Source organism: Aegilops tauschii, chromosome 6 (assembly GCF_002575655.3).
Source record: "Aegilops tauschii subsp. strangulata cultivar AL8/78 chromosome 6, Aet v6.0, whole genome shotgun sequence".
NCBI lineage: Eukaryota > Viridiplantae > Streptophyta > Magnoliopsida > Poales > Poaceae > Aegilops > Aegilops tauschii.
This window is the reverse complement of record NC_053040.3, coordinates 41,564,236-41,588,790: the sequence shown is the minus strand read 5'-3', so window position 1 is coordinate 41,588,790 and position 24,555 is coordinate 41,564,236. Positions and strand designations below refer to the sequence as shown.

The 24,555-nt window shown below is 43.1% G+C and overlaps 1 protein-coding gene across 1 annotated transcript; it reads left to right on the top strand.

Annotated features, from left to right (window-relative positions):
- Nucleotides 1–515: 515 nt before the first annotated feature.
- LOC141020595 (S-(+)-linalool synthase, chloroplastic-like) lies at nt 516–1,422 on the top strand. The gene is made up of 3 exons (XM_073501702.1): nt 516–566; nt 752–991; nt 1,150–1,422. The coding sequence occupies exons 1-3, from the start codon at nt 516–518 to the stop codon at nt 1,420–1,422; spliced, it is 564 nt and encodes a 187-aa protein (XP_073357803.1).
- Nucleotides 1,423–24,555: the final 23,133 nt, after the last annotated feature.

Sequence of the window (24,555 nt, the reverse complement as noted above, 5' to 3'; positions counted from 1 at the left end):
ACATCATTCTCCTAATGATGTGATCCTGTTATCAATAACATCCAATGTCCATAGTCAGGAAACCATGACTATCTGTTGATCAACGAGCTAGTCAACTAGAGGCTTACTAGGGACACGTTGTGGTCTATGTATTCACACATGTATTACGATTTCCGGCTAACACAATTATAGCATGAACAATAGACAATTATCATGAACAAAGAAATATAATAATAACCATTTATTATTGCCTCTAGGGCATATTTCCAACAATATATTCATACAAAAAAGAGAAAGCATTGCATATTCAAGGCTGCTTATGCCCAGAATGTCATATTTTTGCTAATGGTATAATCAAATTCATGGGTTAGTCGCGACCTTCTACGTAAACACATAATATAAAAATATTGTTATAAAAGTTTCACGCGCAAAGTGCATATTTTGACAGGTGGGATCTTGCAGCTGCTGAGTCACTGCCGAGTTACATGATATCATGTTACAATGCTCTTTACACCATCACAAATGATATCGCTGATATGGTCAGAAAAGAGCATGGACTGAACCCTATCAATCATCTCAAGCAATCAGTATGTCTACTCGAATGGTTTTTCATTTTCTTTAGTTTAATTTGTCTAAGCAACTAGTAAATATATTAATAGTACCACCTCACGTATTTCTGTGTACCATATAACTTGTGATTAATTGTAATGAAATAAATAAGAAAATAACAATGGAAGAATTAATATTGCATTCATTCCTTTTTTTCTTGCAGTGGGCAACTTTGTTTGATGGATTCATGATCGAGGGGAATTGGTTGTCTACTAATAAGGTTCCTACACCGGAGGACTACCTAAGAAATGGTGTCATCACTTCAGGAGCACCACTTTTGTTTATGCATCTTTTATTCATGCTTGGGCATGATTTAACAGAGGACAACAACGATCACATCCTTAGGGTCATCTCCTGCCCTGCAAAGATCATGAGGCTCTGGGATGACATGGGGAGTGCAAAGGTCAGAACACACCGAGAAGTTTATCGCACAAGACTATATGATTAGTAATACTAATTATTTACATGAGTTATTTCGTACCATATCTTGGTGGGTGTGCATTCAAGTTGACATTGACAACATTAGGCATGATCTGAAACGAAATTATGTGTCCCATGCAGGATGAGTTGCAGGAAGGGCTCGACGGATCATACAAGGATTTGTACCACAGAGGAAACTCTCATGCTGATGCGGAGAAGCACATGTTGGATATGATCGCGGGTGAATGGGAGGACCTGAACAGAGAATGCTTCTCTCGGACAAACTCCACACTGCCACCTAGCTTCATTGGGGCGTCTCTCAACTTTGCGAGGATGGTCAGTGTCATGTATGGTTATGACGATGAGCAGAGGCTCCCCGTCCTGGAGGATTACTCTAGGATGTTGCTCTTTTGAATAATGCATGCTAGCTCTGTATATATAAGTTGTATATATGTAGCGCACCATTTTTCGGAGGGTTGCCCAGTTGTACGTGAACTAGTATCATGCACCATTAGCGAATGTGTTCCTACTTCCTAGTGGTTATATAATAAATATACTTGTCAAAAGCCTTGAGCCGCTTGCAAGGTCATGCACGTGTTGCAATGTATGTGATGCACGTGAAGTTATGGAATCAAATACTCATATCTGTATGAAACTATCAATGCACGGATTCCTAGTTAGATCCTAATCCGCCTCTATCTCATTGTCTCATCGTCGGCGGGAACGTCTAGTTCTCTTGTGCACAACGAACTTCTCACAGACCCTATGGGTGGCCGGCGGTACGGTGGCCAGCGATCTGCAACAACGCAAGCCCATTCAGGCGGGGCATGCATACTGGGCCTGGACAGGATGTTGTGCCATTCATGACTTGGATCGTGGACTAACATAATCAAGAAATATGATGAGTACTTGATTCATGTATCAATAGCCACCGATTCTTCGGTTCAATCTTGTTTAGTTCTGCTTGCAGGAAATACTTTTTTTTACAATAATACGACTTTATTTCTCAAAATAATAGATAGGTCATTTACAAGCATATGAGGAATACAGTCTGGAGGGGTAAAATCTCAAAGTTAGGAAGCTCTAGAGCTGAAGCAAAGCTTTGATAAACAATCTGCTATCTCATTTGCTTCATGGAAGCAATGATCATACGAAACTGTCCCAAAATCATTAGCAAGGTTATGGCATTCCCGTACTATCACAACTTCAAGGCCAAAGTAGTCCTCGTGCTGATTCAAGGTTTGCACCGCAAATGTACTAGATGATACAACAATCACTCGAGTACCTCCAACGTTTGCTGCAGATAGAGCCCATTATGAATAGCACTCAATTCTGCACAATCAACATTGTTAACATGTGGTAAAAACCAGTTAGCTGCAGCCAGAAGATTCCCCTTATCATCACGTGGGACAATTCCTATGGCACCTGATTGGCTGTCATGATGAAATGCAGTGTCCACATTGACCTTAACGAAACCCAAAGGCGGTCTCTACCACATGTGGTCACGGTTTCAAACTGGTTAATTGGGAGTCGCTGCTCTTATAAAGTTTGTGGCCAATACTCTGATAGAAATACTTCTATGATCCGGCGATTCGATAGTCTCACCCTTCCCGTTGCCACCAGATATACCACGCTGCGACGACAATCAACTCCGCCATTGGTAGGTCCCCACAGTTTGCGTGGTTCCTTTCTAAAATTTCCATAGTAACAGATCTCGAGCAATATTCCATCACAGCATTCATAATGACTTCCTCCAAGCCTATAGCAGCCCAAACTTCCAGCGATCTAGTGCAAGTGAACAAGCAATGTTGTATATCCTCCAAATCGACTAGCTAGCACACCGTAACATGGAAGTACTCCACGCAGTACCTTCCATACAACATGTTTGACTTTACCAGGGACTTTTAGACGCTAGCTAAGTATCCTTCCAAATTTCATTTAGTACTTGAATGCTTCCAGCACCATCAATAAGTAATGTCTGTTGACCATATTGATGGGATGGGGTGCCGAAGAAAGTTTATGACTTACGTGCAAAATTATTGTAATGTGACCATTTTTTGTCAAAAAAAATTGCAATGTGACCACTGATCTTTTGTGATTAAATCTCCAACATTGATCGATATTGTAATGTGACCATTGATATTTTGTGTTCATTATTTATGGTCGCATTATAATATTTTGTTAACCCGAATTCTCCCATAAAATGGTGTTATTGTCCAAGACATATACAAATAAGTATTTGTCTATCACAATTTTGTTCTTCGAGCAACAAGAGGAGGAACACTATGTTTGCCTCCTAGTTGCGACATATGCCTCCATCCAACTCTGCCTCTATCATCGTGTACAATACAATTTTATCTTCAAGCAAGAGTAACAAATATCCAAAGAGGACATGACCAACTATGCCCTTGGCGTGCTTCAAGAGTATGTGGCCGAACCCCTCAGGCCCCGGGCCACATGGCAAATATCCTTTTGTGAGCTCCTCTAAGGTGAAACGAGATTATACGGACATTGCTTGGGTGATGTCCAGAGTGGCTATGTTAATGAGGCAGCAAAGGTAGATGTCACTGGCGAGGAAGGTGGGTAGGGTGGGGTTAGCACCCAGCAGGGTGGCTTAGAAGTAGTGCTGAATGATGGCCTTGGCACCATGGGCAGAGACATGCATGCCTTTGATTTCTAGCACCGTAACATGATTCTTACGGATATGTTGAAGAAGGCACAACGTGTAAATACACCATGTTCTTGTCCCCAATGTGACAAAATTTCATTGTTCATGTTGCTGCCAAAATACGGCACCCTTGCTAGGCGTGGAAGTCAAAGGAGCGGCGCCAGACAAGGTCAACAAGATCTAGCATCTGAATACAGAATCACGGCGGTTTTTATGATTTCATCAAGGGTGGGGTTGTCCTTTGGCCGAATATTTGAGATTAGAGTGCACCCTTGAGGATGATGGAGACCTGCTGCTCAGCCAACAGGAAGCCGGAGACAATGACGCGAGATCCATTCACAAATCACAACTGAGTTGAACACAGCGAAATAGAACAAATGACTTAAAAAAAATGCCGGTGGACATATATTAGATAATACCAGCACTTACAGGAACTTTCTACAAAATGAAGAAATTATCAGCAAGTACTTGAAAAAATTAGCACCATCTTCCTTTTGCATTGACCGAGGGCGAGCCGGGAGCAAACACTGTTGCCGCTTCTGTGCACGGTCTTATCACTCGTTGGACAGGTTTGTTCAAGTGTTTTTACCCTCATCAGTTGCTGCCGAGTGTACACACATGGGACATGCATGCACATATGATGGACGTACGCATAGTCTCTGATAATTATCGATGGCTCAATTTGACCTACCAGGTAAAACGATGAACCCAATGACGGATTAACTAGCCCATGAACAAACAAGCAAAGTTCAACTGACTAAACGAGGCAAACAAAGTTGATCGGGCGGCAAAACCAACGACGCTTCATCAATGGCGTAGGATATATACACGTATGTGGATATATACACGTAGCCATAACTAAGCGGATCAAGATGAGCAGATCCGGAGGCACCAACGGTCCTGGGGAGTGGCCGTTTCTGGTGGGCGTCCCGGCGGCGACGGCCATGAGGAAGATCCGCCACGACAGGCCGGACGTCACGGTGGAGGTTATCCCGGACGGCACCCCGGTGCCCGGCTAGTACGACCCCAAGCGCGTCCGCGTCTTCTACGACTCGCAAGAGCCCGACGCGCCCGTCGCCAAGATCCCTGTCATCGGTTAGCTAGCTAGGCCGGACTGATCAACAGTGGATGCTATTCCTCTTGAGAGCTCAATAAATAAAGCTGGCAGCGTGTTACACATGCATTGCAAATTGCATGATCCGTTTACTCGATCGAGCCAGCATTGTTTTTTCCTTGTTCACAAGGCACACCAGGCCTGCATAAAAAGAGGCAGGTTCTGGCACACAGGCCATCAAAATGCAGTAGGTAGAGAGGATGGATAAATCGAGTCGATCAAACAGTGCCTACGGTTTCTCCTAGTCGCGCGCAAGGTAGGAGAGGTCCTATTATGCGCCTTCTGCGCAAGGTACCGAAGTTGCGCTCACGTGCATGCTCTGATGGGCTGGCCCAGTATGAGAGCATCTCACTCGCTCGGTTTCACGGTTTTATTGGTCAACCGTTGACCACCTGACCGTTGACTTTTGAAACAAATCATTGATCTTAAAAAACATAAATTTGAAAAGGTTCATAAAATGGAAAAAAGGTTTGTGAATGTGAAATTTTTTCATAAATTTGAAAAAGTTCATGAAATTGGAAAAAGATATGATTGACCGCCTGAAGGTGACCGTAATGATTCGGGATGTCAAACATCTCGACTGTGTAGCAAACCATGTGCTAGTCCTAAGCCTAATGGCAAGGGGCACATTACTCCAAACTTCGCCAACCTCCACAAAGCATGTCCCAAAAATCAAACACCTTGACATGGATTAATGAGATAATAGACTACACATATGGGTGCACGTACTTATAATTCTTTGACGCCTACTGTGGGTATCAATAGGTTATCATGAATCATGAGGATGGGGGGAAATGTTCTTCAAGGCCCCCTATAGGGTATTCTGCTATCTCAAAATGCATATTGTCCTTGAAAAAGCGCAGCGGGAACGTTACAAACGTGACATGAAGAGCGCCTTCGATGGAAAAATTGACCGAAGCAAGGAGACCTGTGCGTATGGCTAGTTGATAAAATAATAGTGTAAGAGACATCATCCCCAACCTACACAAGATATCTTGCAACTTGAGGAAGTCCCGGTTCATGCTCAACCCCGACAAATGTGTCTTCGGGAAGTTAACTCCTCTGGTTCATGCTATCCCACTGGGGTATTTTAGTGCAACTCACAATGATCAAAGCAAGCACCAACATGTAGTCCACACCATCTATGTGGACGTGATCAACCATTTTATCTCTTGTTAAGAAACCAAGGCTTCCATACTTCAAGTTCCTACGATAAGGTAAAAAGTTCAAGTGGATTGAGTAGGATGATGTCGCGTTCCGTGAACTCAAAACCTACTTGAGCAAGCCTTTGGTCCTGGTGGCTCCAGAGCCAGTGGAGCCACTTGTTCTCTATGCCGCCATCAGCCTAGGGGCCATGAGCTATGTCTTGGTGATGAAACATGGGGAGGAGGAAGATCCAGAGGCACGTGTAATTTATCAATCGAGTTTTGCACGGGCCCAAAAAGCGATATCAAGTTGCGCAGAAGGTCCTCTACGCGATGTTGCTACTGTTCAAGAAGCTATATCATGATTTCAGCGCTCACCCAATAGTCGTCCCAAAAAACTACGTCCTCGGGTAGATCATGTGTCCTTTGGAAGGATACCAAAGAGGAGCATCAAATTTAGCCAATTCTACATCGATTTCATCTAGTGCGCTGAAGTTAAGTTGCATGCACTGGTGGACTTTGTTTTAAAATGGATGTGACCAGCCGAGACACACAAAGGTAGCAATTACAATGTTTCAATCCTCGTGTTTGATGGCTATTTGTCTATCCAGCACTATGTCAGGTTTATATCTTGTTGGTCTTGCAAAGGCGATGAGCTACGATGTACCACCACTTTCTACACATGATGTGACAATCTTTTGAAACATATGTAGTTCTTAATAGCACATGTCATATGTTGCAGCAACCTTTCTTAGACTTGTATCCAACATTGCTCTATTTTTGTTCTTATGCACAGGAGCTAATGTGCACAATAATCAACTACTTTTAAGTTTCACAAAAACACCTTGCTTCTTGCACAGCTAAACAAAGTTTATATTACACACTATTAATGATTCCATGACACGTGAATAAAGTTTTCTATCTGAAACAAAGTTTCTATTAGTACACTACCAATGCATTGGCTCTTAACGTGTCATCCTATGTTGCATTTAATTAGTTTAGAGGTCATGTTTCCGTCTCAACAGTCATGGGGAGAAGGGAATGAGAGCGAAATCAGAAGAGAAGTCACATACGATCAAATAATTAATATCACTTCATAGGGAACCATGCTAAGCGTCGTATCTCCGCAAACATATAACTCCACTTTGTGTCTCTCTTCTTTAATTTTTCTCCCACCTCAGCATTTTACCTATGAAACTGTGCTAAGGGCCAAGCACTAGGAGTGGTCTTACACACCATGCTTCGAATATAGTGCATCGGGGGGAGGCTAATTGGCAGGTGCCTGCCAGCGAAACCTGCGGTGTTCGAACTTCAACCACCTGTTTTTGGAAATTACCAATTTGGCGCTTTACATTGCAACTTTTCATTTTTAGTGAATTTCAGATATTGCAGTATTGGCTTTCAAAATATCTTGCTTGGGCTTTCAAATTGTTGACACTCTCAAAATTTTAAAGTTTAAACATTTCAATGTTTAGAATTTGATCTGAACTTTTGAAATAATAAAAAAAATTGAACTTTCAAAATTGAATTACTTTTTGAGAAAACCAATTTGTGAAAAAAAACACATTTGTGTGGCCCATGTCAAGAATGAGAAAGGATGAAATAGAAAATGGAGAACCGAACATGGCGTTTCAGCTCTCTGGTACACACACACACACCAGCATGAACAACAAATTATGGAACAAAAATAAAAAATTAAATTTGTTATGACAAACATTGATTAGTATTTCACCTATGTGTAGAGTTTCGTGAAGAAAAAACATTTGTAATGCTCTGGGCAAAATAAACATTGTCCTAAAAAGACAATTTTTGAAAAATAATTTGGAGCACGGATTTTTTTTTAGATCTCCACGAATATCATTCCATCACGATCTTCCTGTAGGTAGAAACTTAAGCAATGTTTGATGTCAAAAATATTCATAACCTTTTGTATTTTGTTGCTATTCTTTTCAACTTTACTATTCATTGTACGAGAAACAGAGAACCCCCATGCACGGACAGGACTCCAATTGGGTTGGCCAGGCTCTCCTGCGCGCGAGTGCTGACCATGGAGAGCTCCTGTGCATCACTTATAGCGCCTGCTAGGCAAGCTGGCGCTCACCAGTGCATCAGATGAGCCGTAGCCCACTATACCACTGAACTTTGACTTTTGGCCCTCACTATCAACCATCGACACTTGACCCTGGCCATTGAAAAGTTAATAAATTTGGAAAAAAAATCGTAGCTTGAAAGAGTTCCTACTTTTCAAAAAGTTCACAAAATAGAAAAGGTTCAGGAATTTGAAGAAAAACGCAAAAAAAACATGAATTTTGAAAAAATCAAGAAAGTTGAAGAAGTTCATAAAATAAGTTTAAAAAGGTTCGTGAAATTAGGAAAAATTTATGAAATTTTAAAAAAAATTGAATCCAAAAAAAGTTAATGCGTTTGAAAAAGGGGTAAAAGAAAGATGAAAGGAAAAAAATAAAATGAAATAAAAAAAGAGAAAACCGAGGAACACCAAAAGAAAAAAAAACATCCAGAAAACTGGTGGAACCTTCTAGAAGATTCACAAAACCAGTAAAAAAAATGGTGTATGGGTTGGCCGACTACGCTTGCTATCTCTAGCCTATGTAGGCGCTGCCTATGCGAAGCTTCTAACTGGCAGGCGCCGGTTTTCCCTTTGAGGCCCGCTAGATTGGCCCCATTAATACTTCACCCTTCTCCTGGGCAGCAACAATATGCAGAGACAAGGAAGGACGTTTTCTAGGTGCTTCGGCAATCACCTTTGATGGCCTTTCAAACCCCTCTAGCCTAGAAGCGTGGGCATGTAATGAGGCGCTAGTCCTAGCACGGGACTTACATGTTCAGAATATCTTGATTGGTTTTGATTGTCTGGAAGTGGTGACAAACATCAAGAAGGGTGCAGCAACTGTTATGCACCAATCTTGCGAGAAATAGATTACAGGAGGAGAGAGTTCGTGGATGTTAATTTCCGCTTCAAACCGAGGAAGTCTAATAGCGAAGCTCATAGTTTAGCTAAGGCCATGCCAACTCTTGATGTCGGTCGCCACGTGTGGCAAGGAAGAGTTCCTGATATTATTTGTATCCCAGAATTTTTGAGCATTGAATAAAATCCCTGGTTACACCTAAAAAAGCTATTGTTTGTTCATTTTTTTAAATGCCTACCGGCATGCCTTGACCTGTAGACCACAAGCCTGTGACCGTTGACTGGTGATGTCGACCATTGACCGCAGACCTCTGACCGTTGACATATGAAAGTCCACAAGTTGAAAAAGATACACAATTTCAAAAATATTGCAAATTTATGAAATGTTTACGAAATTGAAAAGACGTTTGCAGATTTGAAAAATGCTCATAAGTTAGAAAAAAGTTAAGAAATTGGGGAAAAAATACGGATTTGAAAAAGGTTCCCAAGTTGAAAAAATATCCACAAATTTGAAAAAAGTTCAGATATTCAAGAAAAGCTCATGAATTTGAAAAGAATGTTCAAAATTCTTAAAATGTTCACAAATTTGAAAAGTTCACAAATTTTAAAAAAGTTCATGACTTAAAACAGTTCATGAATTTTCAAATAGGAAAAATAAAAATAAACAAAACACGTCCTGAAAAAACCCAGGAAGTCAACCCCAAAAAAATGAAACTTTCTAGAAGGTTCCAAAAATAGGTGAGAAAAAACTGCATGCACCGATCGAACTAGCGTATAGGATGTGGCACGTATAGTGTGGAAAAGTTTAAAAAGCTAAATGGTCCGATCCCAGGATGAAGGCGGGGTTTGCGCCATTTGCCAAATAAACTGCAATCGGCGCGCTTAAGGCGCCAAATAGGGGTTGGGCTGCATACGGTTTTGCCTTTAAGGGGCGCTATCTCTACCTAATAATAAACCACGGACCGCTTCAGGCCGTCCGTCGCACCATTTTGCAAAAAGCCCCTGCATTTTCTTGAAATTAACCCGCTTTCTGGACATAAGTCACAGCTCGAACTGTTATTTTGCATTTTTTCTGAAAAAACCCTGACCTTTTAGATAATTCATCCGCGAATCATATTTAAGTCGAACAAATGCTTTTCTAAATTATCCATATCTTTTAAACCTTAACTCCGATTTTAACATGTTATATATGAAATTTGATTAGAAAACTATGTATATGAATACGATGTTGTTTTTAACTGTTAAATATTTTTAAATATTATTTTGGAAGATATTTAAGTCAAACAAATACTTTTTTAATTATCCGTATCTTTTAAACTGTAACTCTAATTTTAACATGTTATATATGAAATTTGATTAGAAAAATATGTAGAATCTGAATATGATGATATTTTTACATGTTAAATATTATTTTGTTTTGGAAGCAAACTTATAATCTATAGCGCACCCGTTTTTCTTTCGTACGGCCATCCGGATTGCAAATAAACACCCACTAAAACCATATAGGGAAAAGAAAACATCGATAACTACACATGCATACCTCTGAAAAAGCTCGCAGGGGAAACAACAGATTTCTCATCGCGAGAGTGAGGGAAAGCAAGAGGGAGAGGGAGGAGAGAGGGAGGGAGAGAGAGAGATTGAAAGAACATGCGGTGCCCCCATGTTTGGTTTTGGTAATTGATGACAATCTCTATGGACTAATGGTTGCCTTGAGTTATATTTGAAGGATTTGTCCATAGGCATTTCTTGAAGTCCATGTGTTGGTTTCAAGGAGTTTATGTGGTGACCAAGGTGTTATTAAGGAATTATCCAAAGATTGGTCATGTGAGAGTTGAGCTTATTGCAAGCATGTCTTGAAGAAGAAGATTGTGTGATCATTCATGTTTACCTTCAAGACATCATCCAAATGAAGAGAGTTGGAAAGAGTCAAGGTTGATCAAGACTAAGTCAAGAGTGAATCAAGTTGATCAACACACAAAGCGCACAAGATGTACCGAGGGATCAAGCGATACCATGGTATGGTAAGCATTGTCAATTATGCTTTGTGTACTAACCCATGGTCTTCGTGAGAGTTCTTTGTGGGGTTAGGTTGCGTTATGCAAGTTCAAGTGAAGCGGGCAAGTTCAAGTAAAGCATCACGAAGAGATCAAATGCTTGAAGCCATTGTGGTGACAATGGACTTGTGAAGATGTGCGGAAGGGTGGCTCACCCATAGTGGAGTATGGGGGAGCAATCAACTAGTCTTCATCGAGCCGACGCAACCAAGAAAGGTGGTCCAACTTGAGGGAGTCAAGATCGTCATCATCTAGCTCAAGTGGACCATGTGCAAGGCAAAGGTTTGCCCTTGATAGGTTTTCTATTTTACCGGTCTCATGATGGTAGTTGGGAGACCGGGTTATAGGATCGATTGCCGTACTATCAAGGGGGGCTCTCGATGAGTAGCTTGATCGTATCATTCGTAGAGAGCTCAAACCATTGCATCCTTGCATCATCTTTCTTGGTTCTTGTTTGGTTTTTCTCTTTGTGAGTTTTGGAGCTTCTGGTCATCTTGATGACAAGCTCGAGTTCATCGAAAGCGGAGTTCACTCGCATCTTCTATGATGTTTTCGATGTTGGAAGGTTATGCCGGTTCTTCTCGGTTGGAGGTTTCACTCCTCTATTTTGTTGGCATACCTTCCCTGCCTCTTCTTACTATAACCAGACGTTGTTTTGATGCTACTCGTCATCTTGTATCCAACAAGCTTGAGTTTGCTCAATTCGGAGCTCATATGCAGAAGTTATGGCAGTTTTGATTTCCCGTAGAGTATACTTGTTTTCGTGGAAGTGGCTTTAGGATGGTCACAGCGGTAATACCGCGGTACCCAGCGGTAGTACCGCTTAGGGGTCACAAGCGGCAGTACCGCTCCGCAGCGGTAGTACCGCTGGTGGGTCCTCAGCAGTAGTACCGCTACGGTACCAGGCCCCTACCGTGTCGACTCGAGGGGTCATTTTTCGTGTCGGATAGTGCGGTACTTCACAGCGGCAGTAGGGCGGCAGTATCGCTCACGAGCGGTAGTACCGCCCAACCACCGCGGCAGTACCGCTCGGGTCTGTCACTCTCCTGCCCTCCAGACTCCACGACAGTACCACCCGGGGGAGCGGTAGTACCGCTGTCATCAGCGGTAGTACCGCCCTCTGCGGGGCTATTTTGGGGGTAACGGTTGGATTGTTCCCCCCACTATATAAGGGGGTCTTCTTCCCCATTCTACCTTATCTCTTGAGCTCGTGTTCTTCCCCCATTGTTGACCTTCTTCGAGCTTGCTAACTCTCAATCCCTCCATGGATTCTTGCTAGTGTTTGAGGGAAAAGAGAGAGGAGATCTAGATCCACATTTCCACCAATCACTTTCTCCTCTATGTGAGGGTAACCCCTTGGATCTAGATCTTGGAGTTCTTGGTGTTCTCCTTCTTGTTCTTTCTCTCTTTTTCCTCCCTAGCATTAGTTGCTTTGGTGGGATTTGAGAGAGAAGGACTTGGGCACTCCGTGTGCCCTTGCCATTGCATTTGGTGCATCGGTTTGAATTCTCCATGGTGATACGTGGAAGTTACAAGTTGAGAAGCTTATTACTCTTGGGTGCTTGGTGCCCTTGAGCTTGTTCCTCTTGGGTGCTTGGGCGCCTTAGAAGGTTGGTGGTGTTCGGAGCTCAATCATTGTGGTGTAAAGCTCCGGGCAAGCGCCGGGGTCTCCAATTAGGTTGTGGAGATCGCCCCGAGCAATTTGACGGGTACCGGTGACCGCCCCAAGGGTTGCCAAAGTGTACGGGTTCGGTGACCTCCCCCAAGGGTTGCCATTTGTACGGGTTCGGTGACCGCCCTCAAGGGTCCCTTAGTGGAATCACGGCATCTTGCATTGTGCGAGGGCATGAGGAGATTACGGTGGCCCCAGTGGCTTCTTGGGGAGCATTGTGCCTCCACACCGCTCCAAACGGAGATTAGCATCCGCAAGGGTGTGAACTTCGGGATACATCGTCGTCTCCACGTGCCTCGGTTATCTCTTACCCGAACCCTTTACTTATGCACTTTACTTTGTGACAACCATATTGTTTCTTGTCATATATCTTGCTATCACTTAGTTGTTTATCTTGCTTAGCATAAGTGCACATAGGTGAGCCTAGTTGTTCTAGGTTTTGTGCTTGTCAAATTAACCGCTAGGTTTATTCCGCATTTGTTCAAGCCTAAACCGTAATTATTTTAAAGCGCCTATTCACCCCCCCCTCTAGGCGACATCCACGATCTTTCAATTGTTATCAGAGCCTTGTCTCTCTTTGTTAGTCTTAACCGCCTAGAGAGTAAAGTTGTCGACTAGGGGATTAGGATTCTCTGACACTCTTAGTTTCGATGGCACAAATTTTGATGTTTGGGTAATTCGCATGCTTAATCTCTTTAGGGTCATGGACCCAAATTTAGAGCGAATTGTAGATATGGGTTTTTCTCCTCCAAAGGATCCCCAAAGATTATCTTTAGAGGATGAGAAAAACTGTTATCTCAATGCTCAAGCTTCTAATGTGCTTTTCGATGCTTTGAGCAATGTAGTTATATTTCAACTCATGCCGTTCCAGGATGCTCATGAGTTATGGACAAAGCTTCAAGATAAATATGGTGTGTCCAAGATTTGTGGGGATGATTGTTCTCCCTCCACCTCCGGACGTGTTGCCTTCTCAACTTCTTCTACTTCACCTACATGTGGATTGCCACAAGGTAATGTTAGGGTGAGTAGTGGTGGTCATTGCAATGATGATAGTGTGCTTGTTCTTGGTGATTCTTCATCACTATCTTATTGAAATGGTCCTTCTTTGGACTTTAACACTTCGAGCACCTTACATGTTTCACATGCTCGTGTTGGTAGTCCTTGCATATCATGTAGAAATTGCTTGCTCAAATCTCATGATGATATGCTTGCTATGTCTTGTTGCCATGATGAATATGTATCTATTTCCTCGAGTTGTTGTGCTAACAATGTAGAGGAAACCCAACACTCCATGGAACAAGATGTGGTCTTGAATGGTGCTTCAAGGGATCCCACATCATCATCTATTGCTTTTTGCCTTATGGCCAAGGCTTCAAAGGTATCTCCCACTTTGAATCCCAATATATCTTGTGATAATATTGATGATGGCAAGAGTGATGATGATGTCGATTATGATGAAGAGAATGGTGATGTTGCCTCCTTAAAAGTTAAGGGGGGAATAATTTTTAAAGCTCTTCTTAAGAATAAAATTGCTCGTTCCAACTTCATGGAAATCATGTCTATTGCTATTGAGGGCAAGAAATATATTGATGAGTTGGAATCTCGTCTTGAGGAGCATGAGGTCACCATTGATAAAATGGAAGGTCACGAGCGTGATTACGCTAATGAGATTGCGGACCTCTCTCAAGCTCTTGAACTTGAACAAACCACCAAGGAATCTCTTGAGGAGACTTTTGCTCTAGAGTTATCTAGAGTGAAGGAATCTCATGATAGAGCTCTTGAGGTGGCCAATGTTTTTGAAACTAAAAATGCTAAGCTTGAAGTTCTTCATGCTAGACTCCTTGAGGATTTTGAGCTCCTCGAAAATGGCTCAAGGGTCATCAAGGGTGAGCTCATCAAACTCACCGAGTCTCATGCTCAACTTGAAGCTTCTTATTTAAAAGAGCTTGCCAAGTTGCCTTCTCCTCTTGTTGTTAATGATGATGCTTGTTCTACTAACTCTATTTCTTGTGAAGCATCCATTTTAAAGGAGAACGTTGAGCTACGGGCTCAACTTGAGTTGCTATCTAGAAATTATGGGAAATTGGAAGAAAGCCATGAAAAGATCTCAAGCTCTCATGATGATCTTCTAGTATCCTATAATGTGCTAAAGATAGCTCATGAGGCCATGATTGCTAAGGTAACATCTAGTGAGCCTCATGTGGACACTAGCACTACTTTTAGCCAAAATGCTATATTGCCTTGTGCTAGTCCTCGCGATTCATCCATGCATAACGTTGGTACATCTTGTGATGAATTGCTTTCCTTGCCTCATTGCTCTAACGATGAAGCTTATACTTCCTCTAGTGCTTGTGTTGAGACTAACCATGTAGAGGAAATCAAAGAGCTCAAGGCCCAAGTCACTTCTTTGAAGAAAGACTTAAAAGAGTCATGAAGGGAAATTTACACTCAACAACATCTTGAGAGTGCAAAATCCCCCAATGACAAAGGTGGACTTGGATTCAACTCCAACAAGAAGAAGAAGTCCAAGATGAACAAAAAGAAGGGCCAAGAACAAGTCAAGAATTCGGCCAAGATTGTTTGCTTCAAGTGCAAAGTAGAAGGGCATCATGTTAGATCTTGCCCATTGAAGAAGAAGGCCATTAGTGACAAGCAACAAGGGAAGCGGCCACAAGTTCACTCTCATTGTCAACCTCAAGTTGAAGAAAGGCCTCTTCCCAAGAAAACTCAAGCTAATGCTTCTCAAGTTGAGAAATCAAGTGAGAAGAAAGTAAAGAGTAGGCGTTGCTACCTATGTCGTGAAAAAGTTCACGTCGCTTCTTCATGCACTAGTGGTAACTTATCCAACCCAATTATTACTGATGATGTCTATTCTCTTGGGAAGGATAAGGTTGGCAATGTGGTTGCCAAGTTTGTTGGTACTCAAAGTCGTTTGAACAAAGAACCATTTGGGTAGCCAAGCCTATTGTGACTAACCTCTTAGGACCCAACTTGGTTGGGGACCAACTAGTTCAAACTTGATCAATAGGTGTTGTTGGAGGGCATTGGAGACTTGGCTACTTTATGAAGAATTAAGGGGACTTCATCATTCTAATGTCTCAAGCCAAGTCATTCGGATTATCAAGTTTCTATCTTATATCCAATGTTCCTCCTTGCGGTAACTCGTTCTTAAAGTGTTTACATTGATAGCTACTTACCCCTTTGCATGTTTGGTTTCGTTCCTTGCATGTGTTTGTATATGTTGTGCTTCCAACTTGATTATCTTGAGCAATCAAGTATGTGTGTGTTGGTTTGCACATCATGTACGTGTGTGTCATGCGTTGAGCCTTTTTGCATCTTGTTCATTTCTTAGTTGGCTCTTGTGAGAGATTAATGGAATATCCCATTATGGGGGAGTGATGTGCTTTGTGCACCTCACAATCCTATATATGTGTGTACATGAGTAATACCATCTAGTATTGATATTTCAAGATTATCTAGTCGCTATGTGGTATGTCTTCTCATGAGAAATTCAAATTCTAAATTGTCCATTAATTATCTCTTGTTGGATCGTTATTTTGCCTCTTGTTTATCTTTAATTGGTATCACATTATGGGGGAGTAATATGCTATGTGTATATTACTAGCCTAGAAAATGTGTACATTTGAGATATTGTCACCTAGAATTGATATTGTAAATTATTTTGTTCTTAGGTGGCATGTTAGCTCTACAAGTTGCAATATGCTTTTTGTTTGGTGTGAAGATGATGTCGGATATCCTTGCTATCTACCACCGGGAATTATTTCCAAATACTTCTTATCTTTTGACAATTGGTACTCACTTATGTGTGGTAGAAATTATTGATCATCTTTACGTTGGCCTTTGCTCTTATTTGCTTTTTTTCTCTTGCCTAGGAATGTATCAATTCCCTTTGTCTTCCATACCACTTGTGGATCTTGTTACTTTGTTGATCTTGTCTAGTGTTTTCTAGATATAGTGAAAGTGGTGATCCCACCTTGTGCATTTTGTATTCAAATGCAAATTCTCTATAATGCACTAGTCTTGGGGGAGCTATCCTATTTTCTATAAAACACTCATCTTGCGATCCTTATCAAGTGTGTGTTGGTGCACGGCAAGCCGTTTCTTTTTGGTACTTGTGCCATCATGAAACTTTGTAGAGAGCTTGGTTTGTTTGGAACCATCCTCTCTTTTGGGCGTTTGATATCATTTTGTGGGTTCCAATGGATATCTCATTCCTTGATGTATCTTTTTATGATATCTTCCAAGTGATGATTTCTCCATTTGGTATTCTTTTCACTTGGTATTTCCTTGTATTTTGGTATCGGTTCTTGAAAGTCTTGAGCATGCATATTAACTTCATGTAGTTTCCGTGGCATGCTTTCTCTCTTTGACCCAATATATAGGGGAAACTCCACCAAGTCTCAAATTGGATGAGATGTGCATGAATTTCATTTCCATATCTATATGCACATATTTATGTGGAGTTTGTCCTATGTATTGTTGGTGTTTCTAACTCTTTGGTACCAATGAGTTTGGGTACCATTTTGTTTGTGTTGTTGTTCTAGGAACAATTGGAGATGCATTGGATGCTCGGCTCACTCACAAGGAAGGTGTTGTCACCATGTACTTTTTGGAGTCAAGCTAGGATGATCAATGAACTACTTTGTACTTCAATTGGTATCTACTACATCCTTCCAATGTTAACTCGGTAACAAGTATCTTCATATACTTCATGCACACATTTCTTGCATCAACCTTGTGTAGGTTGTATCATGGCATGTTATTCATTCTCTCTTGTTGAAAGTGCAAGTATCACTTAGATTATATTTTGGTGTGATGACAATGTGGTTAGTGGAACTAATGTTGGTTGCTAAAGTTTATCTCAGGACGTTGGTTCCAAGGTGTCCATTGATGGAGGTGTGCGACCCCCCAGTCCAAAAAGATCAAAGGCGTGGTTACCGGCGACTCGAAGGTTTTTCGTTTTGGTTCGATTTGAGTCGTAGGTAAAACCGCACTATCAAGAGGGGTCTTCGTGGAATTAGTGTCGTGTGGGAATCCCTCCAAGACAGATACACCAGCCCTCCTACACCTCCTCAGATATTCCACTTGCTGTGTGCTTTGCCGTGGTGTCCTGTGATATTTTCATCAGAAATCTTTTGGACACCCCGTGTGCACGGGGTCTCTGACTCCCGTGCGCACGGGGTAGTCAGAATATTTCTGGACACCCCGTGCGCACGGGGCTGCCTTGGCCCGTGCGCACGGGGTACCTCGAAACTTACTGGACACCCCGTGCGCACGGGGCTGACTTGGCCCGTGCGCACGGGGTACCTCGCATCTCACTGGACACCCCGTGCGCACGGGGCTGACTTGGCCCGTGCGCACGGGGTCCAACGGGCAGAAATCCCCCCCCCCCCGGCCAAGAACACTATAAAAGCCCCCTTCTTCCTCCTCCATCCCTCAACCCTAATGTCTTGTTGAGCTCCTCCATTGCTACACCCCATTTTGCTCACTACTCTCAATCCCTCCACCCAATCTTGTTGAAACTTTGGGGAATGGGAGAGCAAGACCCGATCTACACTTTGACCAAACCAAATCGCATTCCCCGCAACATTCATCCACCATGACTTGTTACTCTTGGAGCTTGAGCTCCTAGCCGGTTAGAGGTTCCTCCGGAAGCTTCCTTGCTTGTGGTGTGCTCCGGAGAAGTTTGTAAAGGTGTGGTGGTCGCCTTCAAGACCAACCCCGAGTGATTCGAGGCTCATCCGTTGGGGGTGACTCGAAGGAGATTACGATGAGCCTTCGGTGGCGTTCCGCAAGCTTTGGCTCCGGCACCGCTCCAAACGGAGAGTAGCTCTTCCCCAAGGAAGAGTGAACTTCGGGATAAAATCCGCGTCCTCGTCTCACTTGTGGTTAATCCTTTCCCGCACTTTACTTAGCCTCGTATGCTTGTTGGCTTGCTAATTAGTTTGTTGCCTAGCATACTTAGCTTAGAGCTTGCTTGTCATATAGGTTGTGTTCACCTAGTTGCATATCTAGTGAACCCTTTTTATCCGCTAAGCCTTAAAATTGACAAGAAAGAGTAAAATTTGTAGTCTCCTATTCACCCCCCCTCCTAGTCGACCGTATCGATCCTTTCAATTGGTATTAGAGCCTCGTGCTTTAATATAAGGTTTTACAACCTTAGAGGATATGGCCGATCTAGGGAATGAGGGAGGTGTCGCACCACTTGCGGAGGATGGTCAAAACCTACCCCCCGCCGCGACCGACGCACTTGTTGCTCCGGCCGTTGCTCCCGTCGCCCCCATTAACCCGGGTGCCCCGTTGACCGCGGCCATATTCTTTCAATGTTTGCGGACCTCAAAACTTCTATGTTGAAAGAAGTTCGCTCCTCGGTCAAGGAGGAAATTGATGCTCGCTTAAAGCCCTCGACATCCGCCTCAAACTCATTTAATCCAAATGCGGTTCATGATGCGGATGATTCGAGAGAACCTCTTGCATCCCCGGATCGCACTCAAGTTCCCAAGTACAATGCCGTGGAACCATTTTACTCACCACAACCCTTGCAGCACCCTCGCATTAATCCTGTGGGGCCTCCGCCCCCTTTGAAAGCTAATGCGTTTGCTAAGTGGAAGCTAGATATGGAGTCTCATATTCGCAGTGCATCTACACAACTATGGTGGATTGTGGTCAATGATTTCAACCCCAAGGATCCCATGAATCTCACTCCAAGAGAAGCAGTTGATGATCAACTCAATGCTACCGCCCACCACATGTTGCGCACCGCGGTGACCGATGACTATAGTGACTCCATTGCTCTCCTCAAGACCGCCAAGGAAATTTGGGATTGCCTTGTGGAGGCCCTCGAAGGTGATGAAGCAATTCGAAGATCTCGGTTGGCTTTGCTCAAGCAAGAAGTCAACCTATTTGTGAGAAATGAGGGTGAGTCCGCGGAAGAGGTATATCGAAGGTTGAAGTCTCTTGTGCTCAATTTGAGAACCTTTGGGTGCACTTGGGCGAATGATGATTTCATTAAGGACAAGTTCATTGATGCTATGGTTCTCACGGAACATACCATGGTGATGATGATACATCAACGCCCGGACTATCAAAAGTTGACCGCGGCACAAGTTGTATCCACCTTCTCAACTCATGTTCTTTTGGAGACCAAGTCCAAGAAGACCTTTGCCATAGCTCAAGCCACCAAGAACTCAAATCTTGCATTGAAGGCCAAGAAAGTAGTTGCCCAACCCTCAAGGGATGAAGAAGTTGTTGAAGAGACTTGTGAGGAAGATGTTGACACCTCATGCCCGGCAAATGACTTTGCGGAAGACTTGGCTCTCTTGGTCAAGAAATATTCCGGGACCATGGCAAACAAAGGGAAGAATCTGCAAGGAAGATCGTTTGGACGAACAAAATGCTACAATTGTGATAGCCCAAGACATTTTGTGCACGATTGTCCTTATGAGAGACGTGAAGACAAGTCCGAGAAGCTTGTGCTCAAGAAGAAGAAGTTCACCAAGTTTTCCAAGAGGAAAGATGACAAGGCTCTTGTTCATGAGGAGTACATGTCCAGAGATGAAGATGACGGTGATGATGATTATGTGGGCACGGCCGCCATTGCCATGCATGCCACTACCTCCTCCTCCACCACCGGCCTCTTCGACTCTCCCAACGAGGACAAGCCGTTCACTCATCATTGCCTCATGGCCAAAGAGGTAAAAACAAAGTCCAACTCTCAAAAACCCTTCATCCACACTCCCAATGTTTCATGTGAGATAGTGGAGGATGAGTGTGATGATGGTGTGGATAATGATGAGGAATCCTTGATGGCTTTCATGAACACTCTTCATGTTGAAGCTCGTGCTCGTTTTAGTGATCTCCTTAAATCACTCGCCGAACGCGATGATTTTATTGAGAACGTTGAAAACCTCCTCATAGAGGAAAAAGAGAGAGTCGAACTCCTCGAGCACGAGCTATATGAAGAGAGTGTCATGAGAGCATCACTTGAGGAAGCCTTGTCTTCTCATAAAATTGACTTCGTTAAAACCGATGATGCATTGCAACTTGCTCTTGAGAACAACGATGCCCTTAAAGTAAGGGTTGAAAAGCTTCTAGTTGATCACACGAGACTTGTTGAGGAACATGAGCTCCTTGTGACTAGTTCCAAGGTTGTCAAAGGTGACCTCATTGCCCTCACCGAGTCGTATGCTCAACTTAAAGCTACAACCATTAAGGCTCTTACTTCCGTCCCTCATATTGATTTAAGTGATGAATCTTGTACGGCTAACTTTGCTCATGATTGCACCTCTCTCCAAGAGGAGAATAAGAAGTTAAAAGCCCAAATTGAGAAAGGGCTTGTGTCGTGCATTCAAGGGGAGAAAAACCTCAATGACCTCTTGAGCAACCAAAAGGAGTGTGTTGCCAAGGAGGGAATTGGGTTTGACCCCTCTTCTAAGAAGAAGAAGACCAAGAAGAAGAGCAACAAGAAGAAGATCGGTCCTACTTCTCCTCCCCAACAAAAGATAGCATTTGTTCATGAAGGACACAAGGAGAAGGAGAAGGAAAAATGGAATGTCGGGGATGGCAAGGTCACTAGGGACAAGGCCATTCCCAAAGATTTTGCCGGCAAGAACAACCCATCTTATGTCCTCATGAGAGGAAATGATGGCCATACCTTTGCTAAATTTGTTGGCACTAACTATTTGGGTTCCCAAGACCCTTATTGCTAACTCTCGAGGACCCATTGCAAAATGGGGACCTAAAATCAAAGCTTGATTCTTGTAGGACTATACCTCCGGTGGAACACAATGGGTGATCGATAGTGGTTGCACCAATCATATGACCGGAGAGAGGGAGATGCTTGTGGAGTTCATTGATTCGCTCAAGGCCACTTCTAACATCTCTTTTGGTGACAATAGCAAGGGCAAGGTATTGGGTTTGGGCAAGGTGGTAATCTCTAGTGATGCATCACTTAAGAATGTCATGCTTGTTCAATCTCTTCACTACAATTTACTTTCTACGATTCAATTGGCTCGTGCCGGTTATGATTCTCATTTCGGTGAATTTCATGTGACCGTCTTTAAGAGAAGCAATCTCAAAGTGGTCTTTGTTGGGCATGTTGAAGACAACCTTTACGTGGTTGATTTCTCAAATGAGAAAACTTATCTTGCAACATGTCTAATGGCCAAGGCCGACGTGGGGTGGCTTTGGCATCGCCGGCTAGCGCACGTTGGCATGAGAAATTTACAAGCTCTTTTAAAGGGGGAGCACATCCTTGGACTAACCAATGTGTCTTTTGCCAAAGATCGTCCTTGTAGTGCGTGCATTGCCGGAAAACTTCATGAAAAAGCTCATAAGGTGTCAACTATCATTACCACTTTGAGGCCTCTCGAGCTCATTCACTTGGATCTCTTTGGGCCTCCATCTTATGATAGTTTGGGAGGGAGGAGGTATTGCCTTGTCATTATCGATGACTATACAAGATATACATGGGTGTTCTTCCTCAAGACTAAAGATGAAACTCAAGACACCTTCATCAACTTTTCCAAAGAAGCTCAACGTCAACATAATTGTGAGATCAAGGCAATTCGAAGTGACAACGGCACCGAGTTCAAAAATTACACTATGAACGAGTTCTTGAGCGATGAGGGGATCAAGCATCAATATGCCGCGCCATACACTCCCGAACAAAATGGTGTTGCGGAAAGGAAGAATCGGACTCTCATTGAGATGGCAAGGACCATGCTTGACGAGTACAAGTCTCCATACAAGCTTTGGGCTGAAGCCATCAACACCGCGTGCCATGCTACAAACCGGCTTTATCTTCGTAAGCTCAAGAACAAGACTCCCTACGAACTCCTAATCGGGAGAAAGCCTAACGTCAAATACTTTCGAGTGTTCGGTTGTAAGTGTTTCATTCTAAATAAGAAATCCCGTTTAGCTAAGTTTGCGCCTAAAACTTATGAGGGCATATTTGTCGGATATGCATCAAACTCGCATGCTTACCGTGTTCTCAACAAATCCACCGGATGTATTGAGGAAACGGTAAATGTGGAGTTTGATGAAGATAATGGTTCCCGTGCGGAGCAAATTGTTCCTAGTGTTGTAGGTGATGAGGCTCCTTCACAAGCTATAAGGACTATGGGGATAGGCCACATTCGTCCACAAGAAACACCCCAAGTCCAAGTAGAAGAAGAAGGAGTAAGAGCCCCTCTTGTGGATTCTCCACAAGGGAAGTCATCACCGCCACCACAAGGTCAAGATGCTATGGAAAATCATGAACCTATCCAAGAACAAGATCAAGTCCCTCATGTTCCCGAGCAAGATCAAGGGCCAGCCCAACCAAATGGCGAAGAACCAATCCGTGAGGCCCAAGGTCAAGCTCTTGATCAAGATCAAGATCAAGATCAATCCCAACCTCAAGTGTCTTCCACATCATCACATCCAAGTGATCAAGAACTAGAGGTTGTGAAAAGAAGGGTGTCTCCAAGGCTAAAGCATTCTCAAGGCCAAGCTTCTTCCACAAGTTCAAAACCAAGTGAAGAAGAGCTTACCCTCAAAGTGCAAAAAGCGGCCGCCAAGTTAAAGCATCTTCAACATCTCACCGACAACATTTATGGAAGCATCAACAAAGGGGTAACTACTCGTAGACGTTTGGCAAACTTTTGTGAACATCACTCGTTTGTCTCTTGTGTTGAGCCCCTTAAGGTTGAAGATGCACTTGACGACCCGGATTGGGTAAATTCCATGCATGAAGAACTCAACAACTTCACCCGCAACAAAGTATGGACTCTTGTGAAGAGACCCAAAGAACATCATAATGTCATTGGAACAAAGTGGATCTTTAAGAACAAACAAGATGAGCATGGACAAGTCACTAGAAACAAGGCAAGGTTAGTGGCACAAGGGTTCACCCAAGTTGAAGGTTTGGACTTCGGTGAAACCTTTGCCCCCGTTGCCCATCTTGAGTCCATTCGTATCTTGCTTGCATATGCTTCACATCATGATTTCAAATTGTATCAAATGGATGTGAAGAGTGCATTTCTTAATGGTCCTCTTAAGGAGTTGGTGTATGTCAAACAACCTCCCGGTTTCGAAGACCCCGATCACCCCTCTCACGTTTATGAACTCCATAAGGCGCTCTATGGACTTAAACAAGCACCTCGTGCTTGGTATGATCACCTTACGGCGTTCTTAAGCGAGAAGGGGTTCCAGATCGGGTTAATAGATTCCACTCTCTTCACGAAGAGGGTAAAAGGAGAATTGTTTGTGTGCCAAATATATGTTGATGATATTATTTTTGGTTCCACTAACCATGCTATTAACGTTGAGTTTGAGAATCTTATGACCAAGGAATTTGCTATGAGCATGATGGGAGAGTTGAAGTTTTTCCTCGGATTTCAAGTGAAGCAATTGAGAGGAGGAACCTTCATCAACCAAGCACTTTATATTCAAGACATGCTCAAGAGGTTCAAAATGCAAGATGTCAAGCCCATGAAGACACCCATGCCCACAAATGGCCAACTTAATCTTGATCCCAATGGTAAAGATGTGGATCAAAAGGTATATCGCTCTATGATCGGTTCTTTGCTTTACCTTTGTGCATCTAGGTCGGATATTATGTTGAGTGTGTGTATGTGTGCAAGATTTCAATCCGCTCCCAAGGAGAGCCATTTTTCGGCAGTGAAAAGAATCCTTCGATATTTGGTTCATACCCCAAACTTGGGCCTTTGGTACCCCAAAGGAGCAACTTTCAAGCTATTAGGATATTCGGATTCGGATTGGGCCGGAGACAAGGTAGACCGCAAGTCCACTTCCGGGTCTTGTCAATTCCTAGGGAGGTCATTGGTAAGTTGGTCTTCAAAGAAGCAGAATTGTGTGTCCCTTTCAACCACCGAGGCCGAGTACATTGCTGCAGGAAGTTGTTGTGCACAATTATTATGGATGAGGCAAACTTTGATGGATTATG